The sequence below is a fragment of the Lissotriton helveticus genome, chromosome 8, assembly GCF_964261635.1.
Source record: "Lissotriton helveticus chromosome 8, aLisHel1.1, whole genome shotgun sequence".
Classification (NCBI taxonomy): Eukaryota; Metazoa; Chordata; class Amphibia; order Caudata; family Salamandridae; genus Lissotriton; species Lissotriton helveticus.
The window spans coordinates 224,318,557-224,341,376 of NC_136069.1; the positions used below are offsets into that span (position 1 = coordinate 224,318,557).

Below are 22,820 nucleotides of genomic sequence, written 5' to 3' on the forward strand. Positions count from 1 at the left end.
CATACAGTTGAAACAACAGCCAACGACCACTGAAGAATCACCACCTGTCCCAGCAAGACCTGTCTGGATTCCAAAAGTCGGGGATCTAGTCAGGGAGAAGATCGCGGTAAAGAAGGAATTTGGGCCTTCTTACAGAAAAGCAGTTCCTGTCTTGTCTGTCAACGGGACAAGATCAGTTGTACTACCGCCACCGAGTTGTATCCATCGACCTGGTAAAACCACAACATGTGGCCGATAACAAACAGTAGGCCAAGTGGACTCCCAATAAGTAGCAGAACACCAAGGTTTGCTACCAGTACAGAGGTCCTAACAAAAAGGCTCATCACATTCGAAACGCCTACAGAAGAACAAGAAGGACTATGCAACAATGCAATAGAACTCAGACCTCTGAAAACCCAAATAAAGACATTTAGCAGAGACACTCCAATCTATACTGAAGTACCAAGTGAAAATGCAAGGAACAAAAATCCTGAAGCAACTGGAACAATTGACAGAACTGCATCCGGGTACTTCATCAACTTCGATGATTCCTCTGAAAGACTCAGTGAATCAAAGACACAGCCATCATCAAAATCCTTTAAAGACAAAGCTAAGGAACTTTTGAAACAACTGAAAGAAACATATCTGGTTTCTCCATGGATTGAATTTTGGGTGGGTTTTGGTGCATTTATCCTCATACTTTGGCTCATCATGGTATTTACTTTGGGACGCTTCATTGAGGGAAAATATGCTAAAATGGACACAGCAAGTCAGAACATCAACTTGATCCTCAAACCACACACATCTTCACACGTCGAGAAAAGAGAACTTTCTCCAGAACTTTCTTCAGCCAACTTCACAGCCAATCCGATACCTGGTGGGGTAGCCTGGGACAACACTGACTATGAAATTTATGGTCCGGTCGAGATCCTGAAATATCCACACCAAATCAAGATCTCTTTGAGTGACTTTGCAAAACCAAGCTCATTTGCTGATGATTGGGACTTTGAAAGTATAAACAACATGATGTCTGATTTAGTAATGTCTGCTAAATTTACAAAACATGATTATTTGCAAGGTTCTACAAATTATGATAGTATGTATTGCTATAACCATTATGGTAACCATTTTTTACATAAATCTGCACAACCTAGAAATGTTTTAAATTATAATCAATGGGAACATTGTGCTACACCTCCAAAAGGGAGCTCAAGAACCGTTTATGACAAATATTCATATTTTTCAGGTTTTAACACAAGTAATGCTGAAACATTCTATTTTAAATTGTCAAACAAGACAGGGATGAAAACCATGATAACCAACACAAAATTGATATATTCAGATTCATTCTTTGAAAAAATGAATACTTTTGGATTTGATTATTGGGACAAAAATGTTGATTTGAAAAGTGTTTGGGGTACAAAAGAATGGCAAGTACAGGGTATAGAAGCTTTGTTTAGAGCCTGCATGATCCCAGAACAAATGATATTTTTAAATGACACTGTTCAACAAACCACCTGTCTTGGCTTAGCCAAAATCAAAGATTTAAATAACCCGTCTATTCCAAAGCCAACAATGTTTAGCAATAGCTCTGATACAGATGAAGAAATAGACGTAAACCATATACTTAACCAAAACAGAACACATCCTGATTGGAAACAATGGTTGATCTGGCCCACAGATACAAATAACTGTCAAGATAGATTCCTGAATAAAACACAGGGTTTCAAAATGACCAGGCCAGACCCTAGATATCCCCAAAGACATCACCCAGGGATAATAACAACCTACAGTGTGGGCAAATTATGCCTTCAATGGCTACAAACTTCCACACTGCCTGAAATTAAGCAACACCTAACTTTACTTACTGATGGTGCTGACTTGCGTGATTTCATACTGGGACCACGCAAACAGCGTCAAAAGCGTTTCATAGCAGCCTCTGTATATGCAGCATACAATGAGGCCTGGAAGGTTACTCAAATTGAAACAGCAGAGAGAATACGTGAAATTGATCGTATTAATTTGGAAAAATCACTTTCTGTAGTGGACAATGGGTTAATGACTCTGTCCTCCAGAATTTTTTCATTGGACAGCATTGTGTCTTCAGCAATCGATATATTATCGCAAGACTTACTGTTATTACAACATGGTCAGTCACAATTGCGTTCTATTGTACAGCTTGGCTGGACGTTACAAAATCTGCGTTCAGGCTATGTGCCTTGGCGTTTAATCAACACAACGTCACTATTCCAAATCTTTAACCTTACTGATAGACAAATCGGTATGGCGCAGAAGGGTGCTGATTATACAATCTTGAGCATTGAAAAACTAGAAAGATTACCAATGACAATGTCAGAACGACCTGTCAGTGAATGGATAATCCACGGAATCATAAATATTCCAATCTCAACCTTCAGGTTTCAATACTGCCAAAAATATATACAGGCTGGCATGTACGAGAAATTGGGAAAGGGGTACCTTAAAACAACTTGGAACCTGCCCTATTCACATGCATGTGTCAGTAATAAAGGACAGAAAGTGTTTCTTAGTGGCAACAATTGTGCTATGTCACTAAGCGGCACGCTTCTGTGTAACGGTATTAGTTTGCACGGAGCCTGTGAAGGGAATTCATACAACCTTTCATGTCACCAGCAAGGCGCACCTGCAACTGAAATAGAACCATTCTTTCAAAGACTCTATAATGGGAGTTACATTCTTATTGTAGACCGCAGATGTTGTAGTCTTATGCCCGGGACTCCTTATTTCGTCACTACGACGGCGAAGGTCAAGTGCTGTGGACGTTCTTTGTTCCCCAGCTCCTTTCCAGACAGGGAGGCGAGGGCATGGCCCAGTTTGAAAATTACTTCTATTCGAATAGACACTTTAAGCAGAATGAAAACAGTGCTTCTTCAGACGCCTACAAGGCTCACGTCATCAAAAGAAACGTATGATCTACAAGTCGCAAGGACGACTGCAGAGATACATACATTATTATCAACCAATTCCCCCGTACATTTCGCGGAAATCCTGAGCGAAATCTTAAATATTTCTGATACCACAGGGTCTCAAAGGTATTTAAGACAGTATTTTCGATGGCATTAACACCATTCAAAGCCATACTGGGTATTTTTCCAGATTTCGTCCATTCGATTTTTGGCGGACTTCCCCTGATCCTGGGACTAATTGCAGGAATCCTATTCCTAGTCCTTATTTTTCGTTATGGCAACCCATGTCACAGATCAAACTCTCGCGACAATGGAAGATACGATCCTAGCCATTGGATACCGGGACCGGATATCAAAAATCCTGGGACTCTCCCGGCTTAGAGACCTGAACATGACTTGGTTTCTATCATTTCGACCAATGTGGCAAAGGTGTGTTTTACCTGTACTAAGGTGTCTGCTATGCGGAGAAGAATGCGTGTTAGACACCTGTCTGACGCTACAATCGGATGCGCCGGTGGATGCAGATACACTGTTGGTTCCTACCAAGGTTCACGCTTTGTGCTGCCCTCAAAGGCTGCCAATCCTGATGACGGCATTCCTGGAATCTTCACCACTACGATTGAAGAGTAGTGAAGTTCAAGATGAAAGCAGCATCGAACAGGTACGACCTTCTGTCAGCAATGCGAATCAGAATGTCAATGGAGACAATCATGCGCACGAATGCATGGTTACCCCTATTTCCGACTTAGTGGAACTTTCCCATGAAGCTGTTGACAGTTTTTTCGAAAGCCTGAATGATATGATGTTCTCTCCGGAACAGAAATAGAGACTTTTGAGTAAACTCGCACACGGCGTTCCCTGAATTCGGCCTTCAACTTTAAAAATAAAGTCACATGAACAATTACAATCCAGTTCACGGACAGCAACTTTTTTCAGCAAGCCCCTTAAAATATTTTTCTACATATTTTTTCCCGGGACACTGATCTTCTGCTTAAAGTAAGAAACTATTCCTAGAGAACTAAGATTTCTATTTTTAGATACTTTATATAGACTTTAGCTGCCCGCTGGTATGTTCACAAATATTTTATTATGTGATGAAATGGTCTCGAACTTCCTTTCTGTATAGCCATATTAAGAGCCATTTCATGTGTATTTCTCATATACCAAAAAGCAATAATGCATAACAAATGCGTGTTTACCTTTGCATTTAATCCATAGCTTAAGTGCATACAATATATATATGACTGCAATTTTTCAGTATATTGGAAAATTTCAAAATGCATTTATGTATTTTGGGGTGGTAAGGTATACACTATACTCTATAGTATGTTGTACTATGTTATACTATGCATAGATTAGTAGATATGACCATAGTTAGCGTGGAGTGGGTGTCGTGTATTTCTATAGGTTCTGAATCAGTCCCCCTATTCCTGACCCTATTCTGGTTAAACTAACTATCAAGTTAACTAACAGTCAGCCCATGAGGCAAGAAAACCCCCATGATGCAGATACCGTTATCTGACGCAGTCACACTACGGCACAGGAACGTGTTATCTGATTAGGTCATAACGCTTGAGATCTAATTAGACAAGCGACATTCCTCCAGCCCCTGATAAGGCATACGACGTTCTCATAACAAATCAAACCTATGACAACCTGGATAATCCGTGCGGCCATTGTTTTGATTTCACAGAGAACTTTAGTAAAGAATGTGCTAACGAGCAAGTCGTATGACATCTTTATTGACGTACCTATGTCCATCCTTACGTCAATCTCGGCACCTTTAAGGTATAAATATTGCCGACCTTGCCCTATGCAAACACACGCGTGGTGACAAGACGGAGCAGCCATACTTGCCGAAGCCGAGAGCAGAAGCAGACCCCGCTGACAGCAGCCCCGCCTTCCTGACGCGCTGAGAGACGCGCTGCTATCTCAAGCCGAGAGACCCAGCACCGGCGCTTCTGGGTAGCCCTCGCAGGCAGCCTGGAATATCGAGAGCAGAGAAAGAGATACCATTCCTCATTCATCCTAACCTCCAGGTACAGAACTGAATAACCCCTCACAGAGAATTCTTTAGTTATTCACTTGGCAAAAACAAACTTAACTTAAACTGTAACTTTCTATTCCCGCCCACGCATTAGACTTAGGTCAGGTACACGGGGTAGGCGTATTTAGAAACACCAGTTGAGTACGTTTAGTCAAATGTATATGTGTATGTAAATATATCTTAATCATTTTAAACATCATATGGCTCAGAAACCATATCAATGTTTTTACAGTATTATTTTATACTATTGCTTTTAATGTATGCACTTTACTTAACTATAAGTATTGCAATAATATCGATCCATTTCTCTTGTACGAGAAAAGAGACTGATCAATAAATAACACCTTTTTATTGAACACGCCCGTCTCTTCCTTTTCTCTACATTCTGATGAGACTAAGAATGCACGTACTGACTGAGTAAAATAATTGCCTTGTGCTCACACGACTCTCGAGATTGACTCTTGATTAGGGGAGAGCAAAGTTGTCATGTTCTATGGTTGTCAGAAACTAAATCCCTTCTTGTCTAATCAGGGAAGTTAATCCTTCCTTGAACATTCGAGAAAGTTTCTAGCGAACTCTGAGCTTAGCTGGCAAACCCAAAAATTAAGTCTAGTATCGACAGTAGTAGACCTAGTTAACGTCTGGTCTAGGCCTTTACTGCTGTAGGTACTATTCCAATGCGCAGAGCCTATTGGGAAAATAGGAACTACACTACAGTTGCACCTTACAAAGAAGAAGCTATTCTGCTCAGCGTGGTGAAAACCTTCCTTACCTTCCCATTATGAACAAAGAGGCTTTGCTGTTAACCCGGCTGTGAGATCTCCCATGTCCCTGTAGGTACCTGCTCAAGATCTAATAATTATTTATGGTAATCAGCCTGCTCAACAATACCTGAAATATGGGCAACATCAACATACTACACCTCCATCACCCTTTATTCCTGAGGAGGAAGTTCACATTATTGAAAAACCACTATTAGTACTGAAGGCAGGAGCGGCTGGTATGGTGGAGGAGTGGGGAGCGGGCGGGGAAGTGGGTGGGGCACTACAGTTCAGGGGGTTGGGAACTACAGTTCAGGGGGGGGGATAAACAAAATAACAAATTAAAAAAACGTACCTGCAGCCGTCCCGTCGCTCTCTTCTTCACCCACCTCTTCAGGAAGGCACTGGCTCCTAGAATGCCCTGTGGCCAATCCTGAAGCTGCTGTCGCGCAGAGAGCAGCTTCAGGAGTGGCCTGGGCACCCTCAATTAGCGCTCCAGGACAGACTGTGAGTCTGCTCTGTCCAACCCAGCTGCGTAGCTGGGTTGAAGAGGGCTTTCACTGCATATGATGGTTTGGCCAGCATGAGACGGCCGGCCAAACTGTCATGCGTAGTGATTGGAGTGCACTACCACTCCCCTCAGTGCCTGTCACCACCAGGCCCCACCCGCATGACTCGGCAGGAAAGGAAAAATAAAACGAATGCAGTTTTATTTTTTCCTTTCCTGACGTTTTTGTGGGCGGGGCGGGGGGGGGGGCAACACTCCTCCACCATAGCGGGGGAGCTGCTGAGGGGTAGAGCTCATGAACCTCCAAGGTAAATCATTAGAAAGATGCCTGAGTCTCTGCCTCCCCTTGTGATAACCCATTATTGGGGTGCCCCAATGATCCTGCATGCTTTATCTGCACCATCCTATCAACCCCCGGTATGACTGAGAAGATGACTTCCATTGGATGGGCCTCAAGACTGTTGTACACATTTGTACAGTTACTCTTCAACCCTCCACCACAAGCCTTGTAGAGTGTGTCTCCTGAAGCTGGAGATCCTTCCTAACTTCAACCCAGGACCCACTGACTGACCGACTGTGTCTCTATCCGCATTGTTATTGATTAGGCTGCATATCTATGTTAAGGTCTTACGTCTTCATGAGATGTTATATAACCCAGCAGAGAAAAGTGAACTTAAACTTATAATCAAAGTGCACATGCTATGCAATCACAGCCTTTGTATATGTATGTTTACTACTGCTTTTACTTTTAGTAACAACAGGTTCCAGATTGTATGCCTTTACATGGAAATATGTTGCTTAAATATATAACAGAACCTGTATTCCTGAAAGTCATTTTATAACGTGGCTGTTCATGTGTTAGCATTTATTCTTTTCTGACGTTTATTCTTTTATGACGTGTATTGAAAACTTGATTTTTAACTTGCCCAGAGGCCTTAAAAACTGGATTTCACAATGTTTAACCTTCAACACAAAAGTTCTCTTGGATATAGTGTCCTTTTACCCTCTCCAGGTGTCTGGTACTAGGACTTAGTGGATGGAAAATAGCACTTTGTGTGCGAATAGATAGGAACGTGAAGGGAGTCAAGGGTGAATGAAATCAACGTCCGAAGGGGAGGTCTGCTGTCCGTATGGAATGAAACATCAAGATTCAAGGTTGTCTCCAAGAATGCATATCAAAGGAAAGAGTTCTAGTGTTGTTTTCGAAGGACAAAGAATTATGGTCACATGCCGGAGAAAATGTTGTTTGAAGAGGAACTAATGGGAACTTTGGGCCCGATTCACAAAACTAATTTAAGACAAAATCGTAAGCTTACTACCATTTACTCATTTTGGTATTCACAGAAGGCACTTACTCATTTTGGTATTCACAGAATGTACTTACTCATTTTGATATACACAGAAGGCACTTACTCATTTTGGTATTCACAGAAGGCACTTACTCATTTTGGTATTCACAGAATGTACTTACTCATTTTGATATACACAGAAGGCACTTACTCATTTTGGTTTTCACAGAAGGCACTTTTTGGTATTCACAGAATGTACTTACTCATTTTGATATACACAGAAGGCACTTACTCATTTTGGTATACACAGAAGGCACTTACTCATTTTGGTATTCACAGAAGGCACTTACTCATTTTGGTATTCACAGAAGGCACTTACTCATTTTGGTATTCACAGAATGTACTTACTCATTTTGATATACACAGAAGGCACTTACTCATTTTGGTATTCACAGAAGGCACTTACTCATTTTGGTATTCACAGAAGGCACTTACTCATTGATGAGTAAGTGCCTTCTGTGAATATCAAAATGAGTAAGTACATTCTGTGAATACCAAAATGAGTAAGTGCCTTCTGTGAATACCAAAATGAGTAAGTGCCTTCTATGAATACCAAAATGAGTAAGTGCCTTATGTGTATATAAAAATGAGTAAGTGCTATCTGTGAATACCAAAATGGTAGTAAGTTTAGGATTTTGTCTTAAGTTAGTTCTGTGAATCAGGCCCACAGTCCTGATATCAGAGGGTATCCGGGGTATAGCTAGGTGTTGTTCCCAGATTCGGCAGCAGATTTCAGAGTAGATTCAGGAACAGACTCAAACACAGACGCAGATGCGGATTCCTTCTGAGACTCTCTAGTCTAGCAGAGGTTTAGACCTTTGCGTTCTATGTGTAGTCTTGTTGCCTGGCTACATGCTATGCGACTCTTTATTTTAGAAAACGTTTACTGAAGTTTTCATCCGGACACCTTTCTTTACTTTAGGGATCTTTATGGGATTTAGTTTAGTATTCTTTAGAGTAGGAATTAGAAACTTAAATGCATCATAGACAGGAAGATCAGAACTTTCAATCTCCTCATCATGCTGTTTTCTCCTTGAGCTGCACTATTGCAACTGAAATTCTCATTGGCTATTTGGTATTAGGAATTAACTTTGTTTGTTGAACTGGAAAGTCCTTTGATAATTGTGTACTGCTATGCGATGTTCCTGGGATTGATTTATGTTACACTGGCTTTGAATTTGTAATAAATCTATACTTAACTTGATTAACGACTCCGAGATTCACTGTGTAGCCAAATGGGTTGCAGTGTAATTGTGATCTTGAACTGATACCCAACTCCTTTTCTCTCAAGCGTCCTAAAAAGATCAGCCCGGAGGGGATGAGAAAAGGGCCAAATCCTTTTCCCTGGAACAACTTCAACAACTCTCCTTTGTGTTTTGGGCCGAGCATCCCTTAGAATGGGCAGAACCGAACAAAGTGCTGACGATGACTGTGAATCTAGTAATACTCAAAAATGAGTAGAACAATCTGAACTGTATCATGGATAAGATACAGGAACACACACCATGGAGACTGCAACCAGCACACGGCCCATGCATGTCCCTCTTAAATGTGCAAATCTAGATTGTTTTGCATCACCAGTCAGAGTTTTTCTGAAATTTAATTGAAACTTGATTACCTGTGAATCTATCACACTATAATAAAATTGTGAATGTGATGGTAAATAATAGTGTTATGTTTTTATAAACAAATGCCACTGTCTGGACGATATGATTCTTGATTGTAATTTGGGTGCTGTTTCTGCCTTCCTCAGCATACATGAGCTTCAAAGAGTATGCCGTGGCTGTTCATCCCCACTACACTCTGAAAGTCAAAGCCTGAAAAGAGGGTACTTGGTAATTCAGTAATTCAGTGAGCACACAGTATTATATGGCTCCTGCGGTTTGAAGGACAAAAATGCAACACTTGTTACAAGATTGTCCAATTGTCCCGAGTTTCCATGTCTCTGGAGAGCTGGTCTGACAGCTGCTCGCCCATCTCTCCCACTCACAGTCCCAACACACTACATGCCTCTCCTAGTTAACAGCACGGAGGCAGAAATGAGCCACCCTCTCCTCCTCCCTCACAATGTAATTTTAGCTCACTGTCTATGTGTTGACAAGAGGTTAGTAGTCCCTTGCTCAATCTGCTTCCTCCTCTTCATTTCCAAAGCTGCATCATCCTTCCAGGTGCCACACTGCCCTCTACTACTGCCTCTTCTGCCTGGTGACTGTGTTCCTTGCCTCCCATTCTCACAATCCTCCTTATCTCTGGTATGCTCAGGGCCTGACAATGGTGCATCCTTTCCATTACCTACAATACACAGGGCACCTTTGTCCCTAGCAGATACACTGAGAAGAGGCACTGGGCCATAATGCTGAAGGTGGAGCTAGGGGGCAAAGAGTTTGTTTAGCAGGCAGGCCTGTGGAATTACCAGTTCTGTTATCAGCTGCCATTGGATGCACAAATGTTATGCAAATGATTGATAGTCAATGCTGGCATTTATTGGGGACCAGAGGCCTTTCAGTACTGCCAGCTCTTCTCACACCAGCACATGTTCTGGACCGTCCCCATCGAATCATCCAGAACTGGGTAGCTTTGCAATGTGCTGACAAAGGAGCACCTGCACACATTCCGCGTGTCCTTCGGTTAGCTTGCAAAGGGAATGGGGGAATCAATGTCTATGGTGGCATAATTTAAAAATAAAATGCATATGTGCTGACAGAGCATTCACTGAATGTCACTGCCTGCCCGTCGTGACATCAACCCTCATGGCCCCACTCTGGGCCTCATCTACAAGAAAATTACGCAGAACGTGGACTCAAGCCATTTAGTTGTGCCGTGCTGCATCATTTTCAAAGCACAGGGATGCGTCATATTAACAACAATACGACAAATCCCTGTGCTTTCCCCAGCGCTGGCACACAATTGGCTGCCATGTGCCTGCACGGGCACCTTTGCGTCATTTTGCAATGGTGCCTGTGCCGCTGGGATGATTGTTTTTGGGACACCTTCCTGCACAAAGACAATCAATAATGGCATTTTCCTCCTCCTATGCAACATGCAAAGGAAGAGGGAAAACAAGGAGAAATAAAAGTATTCCTACTCATTGCGCTAGGGGAAGCGTAGGATTCTGATGCATTCCTACTTTACAAAATGTTGTAAACCTGGGAAAGCGTAAAGTTCCATGGATGTTGCGCGGGAACACCCACAGCAACACCCATGGAACGCCCCTTTCACGCAGAGTATTACATGAAAGGGGCCCATATTTACATGGCCATAAAAGCCACATAGGGTGACTTTGCGTGGCCTTGTAAATATGGGGAACTCCATTGCACCGCCGGTGCGCCAAAAAAGTGACTTATTGGGCCTGCAATTAAGCCTCTCCATCTCTGCTGTTCTCGTCGCCTCCCAGCACATTTTTCCTATTTCCGGTACTGCTGGCAACAGCACATTCCGTAGCAGGCCTGCTGTCATGCATGAGTGCTGTACAGTGATCCCCGCCTTTAGTGAATGAAACGAAACAGGGACTAGTAAATCTGACCCATTGCCCCAGACTGAGATGCACGACTAAAATGCTTCTGTCTCATACTAAATAAAGTGCTTCTTCGCTGTTCAGCTGGTTCTAAATGACCGTGATGTGGCTCTGAGCTTTGTGCATTACATAGGAAAACACATACACTGTAGACGTCTTGTGTTATAGTGACTAAACTTATGAACTTCACAATACTGACAAAGTTAAAAGGATTGGCTTAACATAAAATGATGGGGGCTCCCTGCAAAGGTGATGAGGGGCCCCCAAGTCGCCCATATTGCAGATAATAATTAGCCTTGAGCTGAATGGGGGCCTCTTGAAAGGCTAGGGTCCCCTGGATAGTTGGGGCCACCCAGCGATGCAGGGGCTGTAGTAGGAGCTTCCATTACGCACCCTGATTAAAAGCCTATTCTGTGTACTTCAGAGAGAATCTGAATTAAGAGAATTTACTTTATTACTCACTAAGGGCCATATGTATCAAGCAAATTCGCATTCGGAAAGGCTGAAATTCTGTGAATTTCGGCCTTTGCGATTGCGAATTTGCTAAATGGTATGTATAAAGCAGAATCTGGTGCAAAACAAGGAATCACAAAATTTGCGATTCCTTATTTTGCAATTGCATTTAAGGAATCACAAATTTTGCGATTCCTTAAATGCAATGTATGAAGCAAAAAAATGTGCAAAATGTCCTTAAGGAATCATAAATTACCACTAACTTCTAGTTGGTGGTAAGTTATGAATTCCTTGAAAAATGCACATTTTTGCATTTTTCAAAGTGCCATGTGACGCACATACATGCCCTTAGGGCATGTATGTGCGCCACATGTGCACCCATGCACATTTCAGGGGTGCAACAGGGTGTCCTTTGGACACCCCTGCACCCTTGAAATTATTCTCAATTTGCGATTAGCAAATTGCAAATCGCAAATTGAGAATAACTTCCCATTCATTCCTATGGGCCTCATGGCCCATAAAAATGAATGGGAAAGTATTCCTTAATTGCGATTCGCAATTTGCTAATCGCAATTAAGGAATTCTAAGAAATCGCAAAAAAAAATGCAATTTTGTACATACATACCTATTTGCGATTCTCAAATAGCGATTTCTTAAAAATTGCTATTTGAGATTCGCAAATCAGGTTGATGATACATATGGCCCTATGGGGCATATGTACAAGCCCCTATCGCCAGGGGAACATCACTTTTTCCGACGTTCTTGTGGCGATAGGGGCTTCGCCTAATTCACAAGGCAGCGTTAAGCCACTTAAAGAGGCCTACCGCTGTGTTGTAAATAAGGCTCCCTTTCATGCTATGATTAGCGTGAAGGGGTGGGCAGTGGTTGTAGCGATGGGTGTTCCACAGCAACACTCATTGATTTTAACGTTGTCCCCTAATTACAAGGGTGGCGTAAATAGGAGGTAGCGCCAAAATTAAGACCAGGGAAACCTGGTCTTAACTTGGCGAAACGAGGAAAATTGTTTATTTCTCCTCGTTTTTGCTTTTTCCATGTGTGCTGCATTAAGCAGCACACATGGAAGTGACAAATCTGCATTTAAAGATTGTTTATGTGCAGGAAGGGACACCTTCCTACACATAAACAATCTTCTCCTCAATGCAGACACCCTTGCACTATGGTGCAAGAGTGCCTGCGTTGGCGCGAAGCTGCTAAACTTAGCACCAGCGCAGGGGGGAACGCAAGGCTGCACCATATTCTTGTAAATATGGTGCAGCCTTGAGTTTCTGAAGTGGCGGAGTGTGGCATTAAGCCATGACGGCTAACGCCACGCTCCGCCACTTCTTTGTACGTATGGCCCGAAATGTATTTCATTTGGAAACAGTTTCTTGTCTACTGTGGCTTGCTATAGAAACAATCAGAAGCTTTATCTGCAACAAAAGTTAAACAAAGGTCAACTAAGTAGTGCATTCCTCTGAACCAAGGTTACATGGAGGGTACGTCCTTCAGCAAGTGTCAGTTTGATAGACACTGCTTAGCTTTCATTCCTTCGTAAAAAGCAGCCCACCAGCAGGCTTATCATTCTATTTTGTTATGATTTTTAAAGTATGTTCTATGTATGAAATCAACTCAAAGACAAAAAACACACCCAAAACATTCTCGCATACTTCTCATAGCTATCTGGAATTCACAATAGGGATAGATATGTACTAATCTATTTACGTAATAACTTGTTTTTTATAATGCTTCAGACCAGAGCTTTGCCCTCCCTACCCGCATGGAAAATTACAGGAGTTATCATAGTCCAATTCAATAGAACTTAATTTTATTGATAAAAAGTGAATATCTTCAAATGATACCTCATGACCAACTCCTTATTCTATCACAACTTGTACGAAGGCCGACACACACTCAGATGGACAAACACACACTGTTCTCTCTGCTTTGACTAATTACAGTAATAAGAAACTTCCTCGTCATCTGAAGTCGCCATCTGGACAAGGATACATGCAAGCGACTAAACCGCCAAGACAGAGCACAGTATGACTCACTTCCACTTTTCCAACCTGTTCTCCCCGATTCTAAAGCCTTGAGAAAGTCCTAGGCATCCACATCATTAAAGGACGAAACAGGTATTGGCTTTAAACAGAACAGAAATGCATACCTTTCTAACTGTAACCTATTTTGTGAAACATTCAGAAAAAATCCAAAATAATAGAAGAATTTACTCCATTTAAACTAAGAGCTTTGTTCATTTAAAATTGTTATAGCAATGTGTGTAACCTGATCTTAAAGATTTATTAAGACAAAACATAGACCTTCAGGGCTATTTCTCACTGTATCTACAAGTACCTTAAACCAATGAATCATTTTAGAGTGGATCTTATCTTATTGCACCAATAGAACTAGCATCATCTCACATCACCTTCTTTTAGTACGGACTTTTGCATACCTCAAGTGCTGGAACTTGGGTTTATGGTTGGCAGAGGTATGCACCCTGTCCAAGCAGGAACCACAATCCTAGTCAGGGTAAGTCAGATACACAACATCAATTAAGCTGTGTTCACCCTTTGGTATCTTGTTACAGAGCAGACAGACTTAACTTAAAAGGCAATGTGTAAAGTATTTGTGCAACACTTTAAACAATAAAACTGTGAAAAAACTACAAAAAGACTGCACCAAGTTAGAAAAATAGCTTATATTTTCTACGACCTAAACAATACCAAAATAAAAAAAATCTAAGTATAAATGGATATATGAATTTTCAAAGAGGAATTAAAATGTAGTGCTTAAAAGCATATAGCCCAAACAGGGCTATCTGGTGGCGCTAAACAGGGTCAAATACGAAAGTTCAGGTCAAATACGAAAGTTCAGTCCAACCGCAATAAAGCGTGAGTCGGATAGAGGGACCAACAAAGTACCTTAAATGCATCTACGTCGAGAACAATGTGGGGAGCAGTTGAGGCAGTGTGTTGTCGTCGATCCTTACAATAGAAGCGATGCATCGGTTCCAAGCTGCGCAAAGTCGAGGGTGCGTTGGGAATGGAAGCTATGCGGTGAGCAGCTGATGAAGGGATGTGCTTAATCCTCTGACAGATGCGTCGTCTATGGGAATGCACTGGTTCTGAGCCACGCAAAATTGGAGACGTGTCAAGCAGTCATCGATGCGTGGTTCTCAATCGTTGCAGCCAGGCACATCTTAAGGATTTCGGGGGCCCTGGGCCGAACGTATATTGGGGCCCCTGTTCAGAACAGCTTTGAATTTATGGTCCAATTTCAGCTCTTTCATGCCCTCTTTGGCCAGGCCACTGACAGTGCACAGGCACACCGGTCCAAATTCATACTGTGTTTACATATAATATTCAGAAATAGTGACCTGTGTTTTTTACATTGTAACACAGCAGCAGATCAATAATACTACTGAAAATAATCTCTGGCACCCCCTCCCATTTCTCATATGTTAAGTACTGTTTTGGTTTGAATTAAACTTTTTTTATGCATGTTGCATGACACATTGACACAAACTTTCTCTGAAAAATGCCTATAATAGGCTCTCACACATCACCCACATTAAAAATAAATTAAAGGTAAATGGTATTTGAAACAACATGTTTAAGAATTACCAAAGGTCATCATGGCAAGACTCTGCAGAACAAAACTGACTCTATCAGGGGCCCCTGAATGGCTGTGGCCCCAGGCCAGAGCCCACTTTGCCCATGCCTTAAAACGTCTCTGGTTGCAGCTGCAGGGATACGTCAGCGTTGACGGAGATGCCTCAGTTCAGAGTGGCTCAAATGCATTGATCCATGTATTCCTGCAGTTGCAGCACTTTATACCCACATCCAAGGACCCAGGACTGAATTGGCACCACTTTGCTTGCTGCAAATCTTGCCCTGCCAAGTCCAGGTGCAGTTGCAGGTTGATGAGAAGTATTTAATGCCACTGAGACTTAGAACAGGGGGCAAGGCAGCATGCCCTTAGAGTCACTCCGGGATCAAGAGAGATGGATCCAGTACTTCCTCAGCAGGGCAGAGGGTAACAGGCAGCAGGCAGCAGGGCAGCGCAGCACGGGAAAAAGCTGTTCTTCCAGAGGAGCATTCCAACAGAGTGGCATTTCTTGTAGCAGCACACCAGTCCTTCCTCCTGGCAGAGTTCTTCACAGGTCCAGTAATGTACTGAAGTGGTAGGGTCAGAGACACAGTACTTATACCCAGTTGTGCCTTTGAAGTGTGGGTGACTTCAAAGAGGGGCTTTGAAGTGCACAGGTCCTCCCTCCGAGCTCTGACTCCAGACTTACTCCAGGGCGGTATGCAGCCCTTTGCGTGGGGACAGGACACAGGCTATTCAGGTTTAAGTGTCAGCTCGTCCCTCCAATCCTGCCCAGGAGGACCCATCAGGATGTGGCCGGCCACTCAGTCACCCCTACGCTCCCTTTCTTTGTGTGTGCCTGTCTAAAGGGAATTCGCAAAGTCCAGCTGTCACCCACCCCAGACATGTATTGTAGGCACACAGGCTAGGAGCAGAAAAATGCCATGTTTCTAAAAGTGGCATTTTTAAAAGGGTAATTATAAATTAAACTTTACCAGTACAGAGGATTTATCATCATCATTCCAATGATATGAAACATGACAGTCACTCCTTCTCAATCAGGAATTACAGCTTGTAAGCGTAATAAGGCAGCCCCTATGTTAACCTATGAAGAGGGTAGGACTCACAGTAGTGAAAAACGAATGTGCGTGTTTTTCATTACCAGGTCATGCAAAACTTGAAAGTACATGTCCTAACTTTTGATTACACAGCGCCCTGCCCTATGGGCCACTTAGGGCCTACCTTAGGGGTGACTTATATGTAATAAAAGGGGGGTTTAAGGCTTGACAAGGGGTTTTAGATACCAAGTTTCCAGTAAAGAATTGGCTTGGTAGTTTGGTCTGCCCTGTTCCCATGATGCACTGGGCCAGGGTCAGACTAATTTGCATGTAGCCAGGTTCTGAACTGGGATGGTGCAGTGAGCTAAAAAACGGTGATGGATCAAGCCCTGATCTTTTGACTGGGTAGGAGTGTTCTGCTTAATTCAGATACTCTGTCCATCACCACCCCCTTTTGAAATGTTTCTAAAAGTGGCATTTTTAAAAGGGTAATTATAAATTAAACTTTACCAGTACAGAGGATTTATCATCATCATTCCAATGATATGAAACATGACAGTCACTCCTTCTCAATCAGGAATTACAGCTTGTAAGCGTAATAAGGCAGCCCCTATGTTAACCTATGAAGAGGGTAGGACTCACAGTAGTGAAAAACGAATGTGCGTGTTTTTCATTACCAGGTCATGCAAAACTTGAAAGTACATGTCCTAACTTTTGATTACACAGCGCCCTGCCCTATGGGCCACTTAGGGCCTACCTTAGGGGTGACTTATATGTAATAAAAGGGGGGTTTAAGGCTTGACAAGGGGTTTTAGATACCAAGTTGCAATGAAAGTGTAAACTGCATACACAGGCTCTGCAGTGGCAGGCCTGAGATATGTTTATAGTGCTACTTGTGTGGGTGGCACACTCAGTGCTGCAGGTTCACTAGTAAATAACAAAACACGTGCCAGGACTGATAATTTCTTGACAAATAATAATTCAGTTATGGTCTTCATGAATAAAGCATAAACACCTGCTTGAATATTTGCATCATTTAATGATAGAGTTCATTTATTTACTTTATCACAATTTTTTGGAGATATTTTGCTGTGTGAAACAAACTTTTTAAGACAACACTATATACAAATATTTACAATGATATATCTACAACAAATTTAGACAAACCAACAATTCACTTACACCACATCCATACCTCTCACATACTTGACATTCATACTAGAAAGAAATCCCTAGGAGCACCACCGTGCTTAATGAAAAGTCAGAACTTGAACATAAATGTAACAAACGGTTATAAAACTGATTGCGTCAAACGTTTTTTACTAGTTGCACAAACTTAATTAAACTGTCCATAAATGACAATCCAGACACTGATCATTTCATAGTGCAGGTGACCTGGGGTGAGGTCGACTCGTTTCGAACCCACAAATTCATTGGGTTCTCATCAGGACCGAAAGAGACTCTTAAGTCTTATGCAACTACTCCAATGCGGGCGTGGTGGATGTTGGAGTCCTTCAATGCAAGGTGTTTGTAGTTCTGGAAACTCGAACGGCAGTCAGGCAGCGGAATGGACCTGGCCCTAAGCCTCCATGCTTCACGCTTCTAATCTCAGGATTGCCTGTATTCAATTATTTTCCGAAGTCCAGGGCAACAAGGCAGGACACGTCCTTCAGTATTCAGTAATGCTGGAAAATCATTACTGGATACTGAAGGACGTGTCCTGCCTTGTTGCCCTGGACTTCGGAAAATAATTGAATACAGGCAATCCTGAGATTAGAAGCGTGAAGCATGGAGGCTTAGGGCCAGGTCCATTCCGCTGCCTGACTGCCGTTCGAGTTTCCAGAACTACTAACACCTTGCATTGAAGGACTCCAACATCCACCACGCCCGCATTGGAGTAGTTGCATAAGACTTAAGAGTCTCTTTCGGTCCTGAAGAGAACCCAATGAATTTGTGGGTTTGAAACGCGTCGACCTCACCCCAGGTCACCTGCACTATGAAATGATCAGTGTCTGGATTGTCATTTATGGACAGTTTAATTAAGTTTGTGCAACTAGTAAAAAACGTTTGACGCAATCAGTTTTATAACCGTTTGTTACATTTATGTTCAAGTTCTGACTTTTCATTAAGCACGGTGGTACTCCTAGGGATTTCTTTCTAGTATGAATGTCAAGTATGTGAGAGGTATGGATGTGGTGTAAGTGAATTGTTGGTTTGTCTAAATTTGTTGTACATATATCATTGTAAATATTTGTATATAGTGTTGTCTTAAAAAGTTTGTTTCACACAGCAAAATATCTCCAAAAAATTGTGATAAAGTAAATAAATGAACTCTATCATTAAATGATGCAAATATTTAAGCAGGTGTTTATGCTTTATTCATGAAGACCATAACTGAATTATTATTTGTCAAGAAATTATCAGTCCTGGCACGTGTTTTGTTATTTACAGTTGATGTGGTTCAGCCTGACTGGTTATGAGCCTAGGCCCTTTGTTGTTTATTGATTGGCAGGTTCACTAGTAGCATTTAATTTACAGGCCCTGGGCACATGTAGTGCACTCTAATAGGGACCTATAGATAAATGGAATATGCCAATTGTGAATAAGTCAATCAAACCACGTTTTAGGGGAGAAGCACATGCACTTTTGCACTGGTTGTCGGTGGCAAAGTGCTCAGAGTCCTAAGGCCAACAAAAATAATTCAGCAAAATTGGAGGAAAACAGGCAAAATGTTTGGGGAAGACCACCCTAAGGGTAACAGGTCTAACATCAAGGCTCAATCATTTCCTCAAGTCAATACCTATGCAAGTCTGCTGGCATCCTCTGGACCTATTCACAAAGGAATTTTGCAATACATAAAAATGTACTGATGAAGTACACGTTATGGACTCTTACATGTTTTTTTAATTATGAAGGAATGTGTAACTATGTAATTCTGGCTGAAAAATGAGAATCTTGTGGCAACCAATTTGACTTTGTGCTGAATGGAAGGCAGTCATCAGAAGCGTTATTTCTTATGACCGCTAGCTGGGTCCGGCATAATATTTGACCCAAACTGGTCATTTCAGCAATAGACTCTTCCATAATGAAGTACAATAAATTCATATGGTTTACAATGATGTCTATTTTAGTAATACATCAAAATACAATAAACTCATGTCCCATGGAAAGTGGTCATGCATTAAATATATTTATGAATTAGTATACACACTGTATGCAATTATTGGAGTGAAATAAAAGGAGCAAATAATGTACATTTTATAGTATGTTATAGATTATACTACACATTCATAAACATGTTTACAAAACGTATTTGGAAGTGAAAATATAAATAAAACCTATTCATTTGCAAAATATTTACATGTATGCATTGACAAACAGTATACTAAGTGGAAAACTCTTATTATATAACCAATACTGTGGTTGTTATCGATTATATTTAGTCAAACTACCAAAAAATAAACTAGCAATTCCATGAAATAAACTCTAGAAAAAACAGAAAAATGCCAAATTCAACAGTAGTCCAGTTCACCATTTCCCACTCCAGTACCAGCCTGAGATTTATTAAGTCTCGAAATTCAGTAAACTAAAGCAATGAACGAATTATTTGCCCCAAAATTGATTCCCTTCCTTTTTTAATGTACGTTAAAAAATCCTTTTGTACACAGACGGAAATAGCCTGGAAAATAAAATACCCCCTGCTTTATGTGGCATTAAATAAAGGAGCAAAGTAAGCTATACTGGCCTTTCCTTTTTTAGCTAGTGAGAATTGTTACTCTGATGGTAATTTGCATAAAATGATGCAAAATTATGCTTTTCACAGCCTGAAAGATACTTGGTCCGAAACTGCATTTACCTATATAGACATCTTTATTTTATTCTATCCTTTTTTCATCTTCTTTCTTTCCTTATGTTCTTCGTTTATCCTGTCCTTTCTATCCACCGCTCTTCTTTACTTTCTTCTTTCCATCCTCCACTTATTCCTCTTTCCATCTTTCTGTCTGTGTATCCTTTCATTTCATCTCTCATTCTTTCTCTCGGTTCTTTATATTCATATTTGATTCTCTTTTCATATTTCCTTAAGCCCGTTCTTTCTTTGTGTACCTTTCTTTCATTAGATCATCCTCTTGTCCTTCCTTTAATTTTTAAATCTTTCTCTTAACTCTTCCCAGCTTTCTTCCATTATTAGCATTCTATTCTCCTTCCTTCCTTTGCTTTCTTACTGCATTTGCGTCGTACTTCTTTTTGATTTATCATTTTAATAATATCTCTTTCTGTCGCCACTTTTGGCGACTTCGACCCCCTTTGGCCCACTTCCCACAGCTGCATCCTGCTGATTATTCTTGCTTTGTTTACTAGTTTCTTATTCTGTCTTGTGCTAACATGCGAGCCACAAATCAAAGTTAGGAAGGGCCATGAAACACTTATCTGACCCCGTGACACCCCCCACTTAAGCTGATATAGCGGGTGCTTCTCCTGCGCCCTTCTGTGCAAACCCCCTTTATGCGTTTTCGTTTCTTCCCTACTCACAGCCCTATATTGTGCTGTAGCGGCAACTACATGCGGGGCCGTCCATCTCAGAGGGGCTGACTGAGGGCTGCTGGGTGGTCGTGTTCTGCAAGGCCCATGTGGCGACAGAGGTATCTTTGCATTAGGTTGCTTTGGCGTACGGGTGGCAGAGGGGCTCGGGAGAGAAGGAATTGGGCGCAAAAGGAGAGGGCAGTTTAATTTGTTGCCTTCCATTTGATTTTTTTCCCTTTATTTCTAGTACTTATTGAACATTATTTTGTCTGCCCGTATGCTACCGACCCCTTGTTTGTACTGAGGAGGTCTTTCTTCACTACAGCCTGTCACCTGTGCTACCTGCGCACCATAATAACTAGAGTCACGTTGCGCGTAATGCACACCAACGTAATGTGAAATGTGAACATTACAACTACACTTTAACTAAAGTTACTATTAACAAATGCTCACTGGTCCATGTTTGCCTGGGGTCCCTGTATGTATAATAATTTATTGTGGTACATTTAAGCTCTCCCTCTGGTACAGCCACGTGTGTGGTGACTGTGGTCCCCCCACGCCCGTACATACACACACGCACGCACGCACTATATACAAACAAATCAAAATACATTTCCCACTCTCAATGTGCAGTGTAGGGTACCCGTGTTGATAGCCTGCGCCTATCAACGCTTTTTTGTTGTTGAAGTTTTATATAGCGCGAATTTGACCTCAATGTATTGGGGCGCTATACATGAGCACCAGTTACAAGGACACATTCATGTTTTGGTAGGCAAGGGGAGATTCAGTGATCTGCCCAGGATCACAGGATGCTGAGACGACGTGGAGTCTCGAACGTGGTTCTCCAGGGTCGGCAGCTCTGGCCGTTACGCCACACCCTCTCCCCTAAACGTTTGTACTCACATTGCAGACACAGCTCGGTGAAGCACAACACGAAGTATACTCCCGGCAGTGTGCACTTCCTCCAAGCACCGGGGCTCCTCATGAGAATCAAATATATCACACGTGCGAAGCCTCACAGCCGGGGAGCTTGGGTTGGGAGAGCATGGCGGCCTCTCTGCGTGGATGCACGCGCTGTGGAGCACGGACCCTCTAATACTGCAGATTCCACTTTCCTCACAGCTTCATGGCGAGTGGCGAGTGGGAGGTGCTGGGTGAACCAGTTTCACTCCGCATACCTACCAGAGGAGGAGAACTGAGGACGTACATGCACGAGAGGCCTTTTTCTTTACGCCTTGCTGTCAATCAAAGCACAGGTACACTCCTCTGTTGCCAGTTCTGCCCAGCAATGCTGGCTGTTTGTTCGTGACTCATTAAACCAACAGCAAGACATGTGGTTCTGTTTTTGTTTGGGTAAAAAAAATCTTAAAACGCAGCCTGTGTGTGCCTGACTGCCTCGCCCTCGTGCGAGGCGTTTAATAAAGAAAATGCTTACATGAAGGTCAGATCACAGAAACTTTTTTGTGTTGCACTGCACAGAAACTTTGCACCAGTGCAAATCTTTTTGCACAATTTGATGCTTGTGTAATACGTGCCTTACAAATGGTTGTATATACAATTTCCTCCATTTTCTGTACACAGCTCTTTCTGTAATATGATTTGCTGTATTTTACTCCGTTTCATATTCTTACGTAGCAAAAATGCTACAATGCAACTTTTTTTTTTGCGCCAGAGCAAAGTTTCTGACGAATCGTACTAGTCATATTACAGAACCTTCACACTGCTGTAAAAGTAGGAAAATCACATTTTGCACTATTGGGCTGCCTATATTAAGTGCAACGTAGACACACATGTTGCTCCATTACGTATGTATTTTAGCTTAAAGATATTTTAACACAATGCACACGTTGTTCGGTGCACTTCCGACACTGCAGCAGATGGGGCATGCACTTTCGTGGAGAGTAGGTGCATTCTGTACTTGTCATATTGCACTTGTCTAAAAGCGCCAAAGGAACTTGCAGCCTGATTCATCATCGGCGTGTTTTGCGAGTCTTTAATAGCGATTCATAAGGAATCGCTATTACAGACTCGCAAAACGGTATTCATGTAGGAATCGCTAAATAAATTGCGATTCCTACACATTCCTTAATTGCGATT

General features: G+C 42.0%; 1 protein-coding gene across 1 annotated transcript in view; it reads right to left on the minus strand.

Annotated features, from left to right (window-relative positions):
- VSTM5 (V-set and transmembrane domain containing 5) overlaps positions 1-21,859 on the minus strand; it is a 39,117-nt gene extending 17,258 nt beyond the window's left edge. Inside the window, exon 1 of the mRNA XM_078655960.1 lies at positions 21,627-21,859. Coding sequence (XP_078512086.1) covers positions 21,627-21,708 — 82 coding nt within the window. The 5' untranslated portion in view covers positions 21,709-21,859. The remainder of the gene's footprint in view (positions 1-21,626) is intronic.
- Between the last annotated feature and the right edge of the window lie 961 nt (positions 21,860-22,820).